Source organism: Lolium rigidum, chromosome 1 (genome assembly GCF_022539505.1).
Source record: "Lolium rigidum isolate FL_2022 chromosome 1, APGP_CSIRO_Lrig_0.1, whole genome shotgun sequence".
NCBI classification, from domain to species: Eukaryota; Viridiplantae; Streptophyta; class Magnoliopsida; order Poales; family Poaceae; genus Lolium; species Lolium rigidum.
In genome coordinates this window covers 12,011,368-12,021,735 of record NC_061508.1, presented here as the reverse complement: position 1 = coordinate 12,021,735, position 10,368 = coordinate 12,011,368, and the positions used below count along the sequence as shown (strand labels likewise).

Genomic DNA, 10,368 nt, shown 5'->3' with positions numbered 1-10,368 from the left:
CATATTTATACAACGTACTAAAATTATAGGAAAAATACTACAAGCATTTTTATGTATTTTTGCAAGGTACCAAAATTATAGGAATAATATTACAAGCATTTCTATGTATTTACGCTCCGCCTGTCTAAAATGATGGTAGAATTACCAAATTGGCCAGACTTTTCACTTATACCATACTTCAATTGTGTCAGAAACCAACTCCTGCTTGCATTGTCAACAATACCAAATGCAATGGGAAATATATTGTTGTTCCCATCCCTCCAGTTGTAGCTAGAAACCATTGGTATGTGGTCAGCTTAATGAAACATACAATCAGAACTAAGTCAGGGTACATGTTAACACATCAATTCAGGGGACTTGTTAACGCATAAATTATGTACTAACCTATGAATGGTCTACATCCTTTGAGAAATCATTCAATGTCTCAGCCCTAACAGATTCAGAAATGCAATGTCTGGTTTGCACAATGAACGCTCTAAATTGTCATGGCCAAACTGGTCGAGTTGCCGCCGCGCCAGCCCTCTCTTTCATACATAGAGACACTCACGTCGTAAGTCTCAAGGAGATCCTTCCCTACAGCCCACATAGCACTAGCCGCGCCATCACGTGGAAGGATCATGGTTCACCATGGCTGGCCAGAGGGGGGATTAGCGCACGCAGAGAAAACGACGATGTCCGATGGTGCAGTTCAGCTACATGCAGCGCATATAGGCGGCCGGCTTGCATGGCCCCGGTCAATGGGAGATGCTCGACTTGGCTTCCAAGGCAGGCTTCTAGCGTCTACGAGATGGGTTGGCACGGCATGGGCGAGGCGCAGCTACACAATTAGAAAAATATAGAGGAAAGATATATACAAAAAATATGAGACTAAACATTATTAACAGAAGTAAGAGAACATCTAGTGTATTGGTGTCAAAAAAAACATCTAGTGAGGATTTACAAGAAAAGGGTATAAACACGAGATGTGTGAATAAAATATTGAAACCGTGTTCAAGTATTTTTTTCAGAAATTCCGTTGTTTGAGTTTTCCCTAAATTGGAGAATTGTTAGTAATCTATCGGATAACTATGATCGTCCAAATTGTTTGTTACCTGTGACTTTTGTGCATAATTAAATATAAATATTTAGCAATTTATCATAAAAAATTCTATATTTCGTTGTTTGTGGGGTCGCATTTCTCTTCATGTTTCTTAACCTTTACATGTGTTCCTTTCTTTTTTTGTGTCCTGTAGGAGAGTGTTCGTACCGGCACCTAAAGGGATCAAAACCAAGTTTGATGTCTGTGTGACCAAGATACGACTTGATTACCTCCTCCAAGCGACCATGCTCGTTCATTTATTCCTTCACGTACGTGTTCTTGCTTTGTTCCTTCTCTGGACGCACCTGTCCGACCGCCCACCTAGCTAGCCGTCTTCTGGACCTCCAGCACGAAGAGCCGTTCCATCCAGTAACATGCATGCAACCCACGTACCCACCACGAGTCGCTCGCTGGTTCGTCCACGCGGAGAGGTCCGCCCCTTTATAAAAGTTCACTCGGTCGACCGAGCAGCCCGGCACATCCAAACAAACCAAGCAGATCGTCTCACGCAGTGAGGAATCAAGAGACCGGCCGGAGAAGGGAAAGAGCTAATTAAGCAAGAGAAGATGCAGCACGCGAAGGAGAAGGTGAAGGACGGCGCGAGCGCGGCCAAGGCCAAGACCAAGGTGGCGCAGGCCAAGGCGGAGGAGAAGGCGGAGACGGCGACGGCGAGGTCGCACGCCGAGCGGGAGCTGGCGCACGAGCGCGGCAAGGCCAAGGTCGCCGCCGCCAAGATGGAGCTGCACCAGGACAAGGCGCTCCACCGCGAGGAGGCCATCGAGCACCGCCTTCACAAGCACGGGCACGGGCTCGCCGGCGGCTACGGACACCACAACAAGCATGGAGTGGCCGCCGCGCCGGCAACGGCGCCGGTGCCGGGTGCCGGAGCGTACTATCCTCCTGCCGCCGGCACTGGCCACTACTAAGCACGATGCGCGCGTGTGTGACTCGCTAATAGCTATGCGTTTTAAGTTCGTCTTTAGTTACTAGCTACCCGCCGTGTGTAGTGTAGAACGGAAGTGTTCGTCGTTCGTGCGTGTTCTTGTTGATGTGGCCGTGGCCACCAATCTGGAGATGACACCAGCTGAACGTCTGTACTGTAGTGTGTTTGTTTTCAAAAGGATAAATCTACATATGATGTGTTGGTTGGTGTGACCGAGTCAGACCGACGAAGAGACAGTACTCGCTCAAAATTTGGTAAAGTTGAGACGTTTTTTATTGGACAGGGAGGGAGTGAGTACTAAACTACTAATCCCTCTATTCTAAAATTGGGTGTCTATGATATTTGGATAAAGGTTAAAAAAAATTAAAGTTCGACGAACTATATAGAAAAAACTATCAACATTTCTAAACTCAAATTAATATTTTTAAAACTATCATAAAATATATTTTATATTATGTGTATTTAAAATTTTAGATGTTAATATTTAAAAAGAAGAAGAGCTAAAAGCACCAGATTAAAGTTTAATAATGAGGAACCTACTATAAAGTTGCAAATGATGAAGGTGAGATAACTAAGGAAGATATTTTACCTTGCACAGGTGAGATAACTAAGTAAAATATTTTACCTTGCACACTGTAACGTAGTTGAGCTCGATTTCGAGGCTTCGTAATTTGTAGAAGGTATGGTTAAAGCAAAGAATGTGGATAAGTTTGTTTTACCTTGCACTTTTGGTAAGGTGATCCTCTTTTTAACTTTGTAAAATATAAAAGAAATAGATAGAAATTCTAAAGGATAAAATCATTCGAAGTCCCCATATATTCTGTCATCTAGTTTTAATATAAATTAACAAACATAAATTTTATTTTTTTGCAAAGTTACGTTGTGTATCGGTAAAACTGAATTTCTGGTTGCATACGAACTCGAAAAAAATACACAACATATCAAAATGATCAGGAGAAAAGTCTACATCCGAATTCGCCCGATGACCACCTCATCCTCCTCCGGCGATCACCACCACCACCTCCTCCTCCTTCTCCGCGACCCCATCCTGGCATCCCCCAACCTCCGGCCAGCCTCCTCCTCCACCACCCACCCACCAACAACCTTCGGCCGGCTTCCTCCTCCTCCTCCACCCACCTCCGACGACCTCGGTAAAATTTCAAATAACAAACCGGCGAAATTTCTGTGGCCCTAGATCTAGATCCGGCCGCTATTTTTTAAATAATTCAAAAAAAATTGTGGCGCACGCTGGGTGCATCACAGAAAGTTTTCTGTGACGCATGCCTACCTGGTGCGCCATAGAAAAGCGCACGGACCCATGCGCCACAGAAAAGGGACATTTCTGTAACGCATGGATCCGTGTGCCACTGAATTCAATTTTTTGTGACGTGAATTCTGTGGCGCATCCTCCGTGCGCCACAGAATTCCAAAATGGTGCAACACAGAAGAGCATTTTTCTACTAGTGTAAACTGTGTTTACGTAGTGGAGAAAAATTCAATTAGCTGGGACTATATTTAAACTGACTTTTCACGAACTCTTTCGTAAGTGTGATATGCAATCATGGAAGATTGTCGCTGCAATGTCATGCAATTAAGTTAAAATTGTGTTCACCACTTTTGAACAATCGAAGTTAACAATCACACGATTGCAACCCACAGTTTGAGCTAGCACGAGTCCTTGCTTTTAGAGCTTGGGCTTCTGCCGAGAGCACATTTTGGACCAAAACTATCTTGGGTCACCGGCCCCATAGTACCCCGAAGCTGATCGTCGTTGAACCAATCATCAGTATTGAGTTTGACATGGTCCGGGGGTGGCTTAGGATTTTCTTCCGCTAAACTAGCAGCGCAATAGTTAGCAGATAGTACCGTAATCGCCATGGCTGATTTCCCAACAGTCTACAGTTTCTCTTCATGCACTTGTTGTCATCGACCCCACCATCAATTCAGCAATGTTTGTCTGTCCCAAGATCGGTGATACTTGGTATTCATCGTTGAGACGCGTAGTTATATTTTTATTGGAAAATGTACTGCTCTGTTGGTTTTAATCGACGCGGCCATCACACTGCCTGTATGCACGCGCTGAACACACTCCACGTCGATTAAAAACGAATAGAGGTACCCGCATAGAGTGACTGCATATAACAACACAGTAAGAAACTGAGTTTATACTTCTTTCCCAGTTGCAGCTGCTGGTGGCCGACTTCAGATAACGACCTCTCATGTGGCCGACTTCCGCGTCGAATCCACGACGCAGCAGGTGGCGCAACTGCATCTGATTACGACGTTGCCCCGTGATTATCTTACTATCCATGTCGACCCACTCGACATCTTGGGCACTTGTGTGCACTTGGTCCTTTCGTTTTCTTTTCTATACCTATCCATGTCGACCCACTCGACCGACACCACGTAGCTCTCAGGCCGCGTCAACTGCCTCCATCCGCAGCTAGCCGTCCATGTGTCGGAAGAGGGTTCGTCCACCTGGAGCGCCAGTCCGCCTATATAAACCGCACTCGAGCAACCGGAGAAGGAAAGGCAAGCAACAAGCGAGATAGAATCATAGACAGAAACCAGCAGCTAGCCGAAGCAAGACATAGCAAGATGCAGCACGCCAAGGAGAAGATGAAGGACGGCGCGAGCGCCATGAAGGCGAAGGCGACGATCACGCAGGCCAAGGTGTCGGAGAAGGCGCAGGCGGCGACCGCGAGGTCACACGACGAGCGGGAGCTGGCGCACGAGGGCGGCAAGGCCAAGGTCGCCGCCGCCGAGGCGGAGCTGCACCAGGCCAAGGTGGTGCACCGGGAGGAGGCCATGGAGCACCGCCTCCACAAGCACGGCCACGGCCACAAGAAGGACACCAAGCACGGCGGTGGCCACTGATAATACAGCGCATGCCCGCGGACATGGGCGTGTACATGTCGTGTGTGACCTCTTGTAATTTTCCTTTTTCTTACTTGCTTCAGTACGTGTTTGTGTTGACTTCAAGTTGGTTGTTGCTATAGTTAATAACAGGTCGACAAAGTTTAATTTGTGTATAAACTGCTTCAATACTTGTAGTTGGGTTCGACATCTTGGGCTTGGTTTGGTTCAAAAACCAATTCGCATGGTTGATTGTTTTTTCTTTCCACGTTACCGATTTTATCAACTTATAAGTGAAGAGGGATGATAACTGAATTATTTTGAAAGTTCAAGGTCTATTTTAAACTAAAAATATTTTTTAGGACGAAATGTGAACTTGTTCGAGAGTTTCAGGAGTGGACTTTCTTCTTGTATATATAACTTGATGTGGCGTCATGCCGCGCCCTTTGAAGTTAAAGATTTGCAACGGGGAATTACTCGTCAGCTGCTGGGAAATCACCACCGAAGAATTACATATCTTTGAAAAATTACGAGTGAATGATTTCCGGCGGAAAATTATTGTTGAGGCCGAAGGTGCGTTGAAGGATTGTTGTCCAAGCTTGTCGCACTACAGGAAAATCAGGCGCTGCCGTGCAGCATATCATTGCCGTGAGGCACCGCACGGCAAAGAATTCTTTGCCGTGCGCCGCAAGAGGCACGCACGGCAAAGAATATGTGCACGGCAAAGTTAAAGGGCGGCGCACGGCAAAGATAAAGAGCACGGCAACCTCACCCATGCCGCACGGCAACGTTCCCTCGCACGGCAAAGTTCCTCAAACGCGCACGGCAAAGAAAACATGACGGCAAAGCCAACAGAGGCCGCACGGCAAAGAAACCGTGCTCGGCAAAGGATCGGGACATTGCCGTGGGCCTCCCTTTGCCGTGCGGCCAGATAAAATGCACGGCAAAGACGCCTTTGCCGTGCACTCCTTCTTTGCCGTGCGCCATACTTCATTTTATTTGTTTTTCTTTCTATTTTATTTCATCTAATACTTATATTTATTTTTTTATTAGTTTTACTTTTTGATGACTATTTATTAGTGTTACTTAAGACAATGTGCAATACAAAATTAATCTCCATGCTCATCCCCCACAAATATGAGGGTTCCGGTGCTCCGGCGCCGTCCCCCTCCTTCCCCCAAAACAGCGGGACGGCGGGTCTACCCCCGTTGATTTCTCCGCGCGAGGGTGCACAATGTACTTTTTCATTCTCTTAGGTTTGTTAGGGTAGGTTTTAGGTCCAGCTTGCAAGTTTTGGTTGCATTTCGGTGCTCCGGGGGTCATTCCCCCTAAAAACGGCCGTCTGTGGGCCCCGGATGGTCTACCCCCTAGATTTCTCCGCGCGAGGTTCCACCAATATACCTTTTCATAGGTTTAGGTTTGTTTAGTCCATGGACATATGGAAAACCATGTGTGGCACCCTTTGGCACAGTCTAGCCCCCGATATACCCGCGGCGGGACACTTCACCGTACACGTCCAAGAATCTGTTAAGTGTTATCGCCCGAAGGTGAGGGATGTCGGACCGGGATCCATGCCATGCACCATTTGGTGAATTACACCTAGCATCACACTTTGACACATATCATAGGTCCACATGCAAGGTTTGGTGGGGTTCCGGTGCTCCGCGGTCGTTATCCCCTCCTCCCCCCAAAACAAGCGGAACGCGTGCCCCGGCGGGTCTACCCCCTAGATTTCTCCGCGCGAGGGTGCACCAATGTAACTTTTCATTATTTTAGGTTTGTTTAGTACATATACACATGGAGAACCAAAGATTGGGACCCTTTGGCACATATACCAGGCAGGCTAGAGCCATTATCACACGATCGACGGTGTGCCTGATCTACTGGTTAGGGTTAGGGTGTAGGGTTAGGGCTAGGGTTTAGGGGCTAGGGCTAGGGTTTAGGTTAAAGGGTAAGTATTTATGGTTAGGTTTAGGTTTAGGGTTTAGGGTTAGGGTTAGGGTTTATGATGCATGCTTCTGGCGACTCCGCGTCGTGGTTTAGGGATTTAGAGGGGTTTAGGGCTCGAAGCCTCCCCAGTTTAGGGTTTAGGGTTTAGGGGAGCTACTTTTGCACCATTAGACCTTGCACCACACTTTGACACATATCATAGGTCCACATGCAAGGTTTGGTGGGGTTACGGTGCTCCGGCGGTCGTTATCCCCCTCCTCCCCCAAAACAATGGAACGTGTGCCCCGCGGGTCTACCCCCTAGATTTCTCCGCGCGAGGTTCCACCAATATACCTTTTCATAGGTTTAGGTTTGTTTAGTCCATGGACATATGGAAAACCATGTGTGGCACCCTTTGGCACAGTCTAGCCCCGATATACCCGCGGCGGGACACTTCACCGTACACGTCCGGGAATCCGTTAAGTGTTATCGCCCGAAGGTGAGGGATGTCAGACCGGGGATCCATGCCATGCACCATTTGGTGAATTACACCTAGCATCACACTTTGACACATATCATAGGTCCACATGCAAGGTTTGGTGGGGTTCCGGTGCTCCGGCGGTCGTTATCCCCTCCTCCCCCAAAACAGCTGGAACGCGTGCCCCGCGGGTCTACCCCCTAGATTTCTCCGCGCGAGGGTGCACCAATGTAACTTTTCATTATTTTAGGTTTGTTTAGTACATATACACATGGAGAACCAAAGATTGGGACCCTTTGGCACATATACCGGCAGCCTAGAGCCATTATCACACGATCGACGGTGTGCTCGATCTATCGGTTAGGGTTAGGGTGTAGGGTTAGGGCTAGGGTTTAGGGGCTAGGGCTAGGGTTTAGGTTAAAGGGTAAGTATTTATGGTTAGGTTTAGGTTTAGGGTTTAGGGTTAGGGTTAGGGTTTATGATGCATGCTTCTCGCAGCCTCCGCGTCGTGGTTTAGGGATTTAGAGGGGTTTAGGGCTCGAAGCCTCCCGGCTTAGGGTTTAGGGTTTAGGGGAGCTACTTTTGCACCATTAGACCTTGCACCACACTTTGACACATATCATAGGTCCACATGCAAGGTTTGGTGGGGTTACGGTGCTCCGGCGGTCGTTATCCCCCTCCTCCCCCAAAACAACGGAACGTGTGCCCCAGCGGGTCTACCCCCTAGATTTCTCCGCGCGAGGTTCCACCAATATACCTTTTCATAGGTTTAGGTTTGTTTAGTCCATGGACATATGGAAAACCATGTGTGGCACCCTTGGCACAGTCTAGCCCCCGATATACCCGCGGCGGGACACTTCACCGTACACGTCCGAGAATCGGTAAGTGTTATCGCCCGAAGGTGAGGGATGTCAGACCGGGGATCCATGCCATGCACCATTTGGTGAATTACACCTAGCATCACACTTTGACACATATCATAGGTCCACATGCAAGGTTTGGTGGGGTTCCGGTGCTCCGGCGGTCGTTATCCCCTCCTCCCCCAAAACAGCGGAACGCGTGCTCCCGCGGGTCTACCCCCTAGATTTCTCCGCGCGAGGGTGCACCAATGTAACTTTTCATTATTTTAGGTTTGTTTAGTACATATACACATGGAGAACCAAAGATTGGGACCCTTTGGCACATATACCGAGCAGCTAGAGCCATTATCACACGATCGACGGTGTGCTCGATCTACTCGGTTAGGGTTAGGGTGTAGGGTTAGGGCTAGGGTTTAGGGGCTAGGGCTAGGGTTTAGGTTAAAGGGTAAGTATTTATGGTTAGGTTTAGGTTTAGGGTTTAGGGTTAGGGTTAGGGTTTATGATGCATGCTTCGCAGCTCCGGCGTCGTGGTTTAGGGATTTAGAGGGGTTTAGGGCTCGAAGCCTCCCGGCTTAGGGTTTAGGGTTTAGGGGAGCTACTTTTGCACCATTAGACCTTGCACCACACTTTGACACATATCATAGGTCCACATGCAAGGTTTGGTGGGGTTACGGTGCTCCGGCGGTCGTTATCCCCTCCTCCCCCAAAACAAGCGGAACGTGTGCCCCGCGGGTCTACCCCTAGATTTCTCCGCGCGAGGTTCCACCAATATACCTTTTCATAGGTTTAGGTTTGTTTAGTCCATGGACATATGGAAAACCATGTGTGGCACCCTTTGGCACAGCCTAGCCCCCGATATACCCGCGGCGGGACACTTCACCGTACACGTCCGAGAATCCGGTAAGTGTTATCGCCCGAAGGTGAGGGATGTCAGACCGGGGATCCATGCCATGCACCATTTGGTGAATTACACCTTGCATCACACTTTGACACATATCATAGGTCCACATGCAAGGTTTGGTGGGGTTCCGGTGCTCCGGCGGTCGTTATCCCCTCCTCCCCCCAAAACAGCGGAACGCGTGCCCCGGCGGGTCTACCCCCTAGATTTCTCCGCGCGAGGGTGCACCAATGTAACTTTTCATTATTTTAGGTTTGTTTAGTACATATACACATGGAGAACCAAAGATTGGGACCCTTTGGCACATATACCAGTAGCCTAGAGCCATTATCACACGATCGACGGTGTGCCCGATCTACTGGTTAGGGTTAGGTGTAGGGTTAGGGCTAGGGTTTAGGGGCTAGGGCTAGGGTTTAGGTTAAAGGGTAAGTATTTATGGTTAGGTTTAGGTTTAGGGTTTAGGGTTAGGGTTAGGGTTTATGATGCATGCTTCTGCAGCTCCGGCGTCGTGGTTTAGGGATTTAGAGGGGTTTAGGGCTCGAAGCCTCCCCAGCTTAGGGTTTAGGGTTTAGGGGAGCTACTTTTGCACCATTAGACCTTGCACCACACTTTGACACATATCATAGGTCCACATGCAAGGTTTGGTGGGGTTCCGGTGCTCCGGCGGTCGTTATCCCCCTCCTCCCCCAAAACGACGGAACGTGTGCCCCGGCGGGTCTACCCCCCTAGATTTCTCCGTGCGAGGGTGCACCAATGTAACTTTTCATAGGTTTAGGTTTGTTTAGTCCATGGACATATGGAAAACCATGTGTGGCACCCTTTGGCACAGTCTAGCCCCCGATATACCCGCGGCGGGACACTTCGGCGTACACGTCCGTGAATCCGTTAAGTGTTATCGCCCGAAGGTGAGGAATGTCGGACCGGGGATCCATGCCATGCACCATTTTGTGAATCACACCTTGCATCACACTTTGACACATAGAATAGGTCCACATGCAAGGTTTGGTGGGGTTCCGGTGCTCCGGCGGTCGTTATCCCCTCCTCCCCCAAAACAGCGAACGTGTGCCCCAGCCGGGTCTACCCCCCTAGATTTCTCCGCGCGAGGGTGCACCAATGTAACTTTTCATTCCTTTATGTTTGTTTAGTACATATACACATGGAGAACCAAAGATTGGGACCCTTTGGCACATATACCAGCAACTAGAGCCATTATCACACGATCGACGGTGTGCCTGGTCTACTGGTTAGGGTTAGGTGTAGGGTTAGGGCTAGGGTTTAGGGGCTAGGGCTAGGGTTTAGGTTAAAGGCTAAGTGTTTATGGTTAGG

General features: G+C 48.6%; 2 protein-coding genes across 2 annotated transcripts; both read left to right on the top strand.

Annotated features, from left to right (window-relative positions):
• The first annotated feature begins 1,644 nt into the window (after positions 1 to 1,644).
• On the top strand, positions 1,645 to 2,004 carry LOC124704054 (late embryogenesis abundant protein 6-like). Its single transcript, XM_047236301.1, has one exon. The coding sequence runs from the start codon at positions 1,645 to 1,647 to the stop codon at positions 2,002 to 2,004; it is 360 nt and encodes a 119-aa protein (XP_047092257.1).
• A 2,556-nt stretch (positions 2,005 to 4,560) lies between these two features.
• Positions 4,561 to 5,143, top strand: LOC124667513. The gene has a single exon (XM_047204786.1). It carries the CDS (start codon positions 4,620 to 4,622, stop codon positions 4,896 to 4,898), a length of 279 nt encoding a protein of 92 aa, XP_047060742.1. The 5' UTR covers positions 4,561 to 4,619; the 3' UTR covers positions 4,899 to 5,143.
• The last annotated feature ends 5,225 nt before the right edge of the window (positions 5,144 to 10,368 follow it).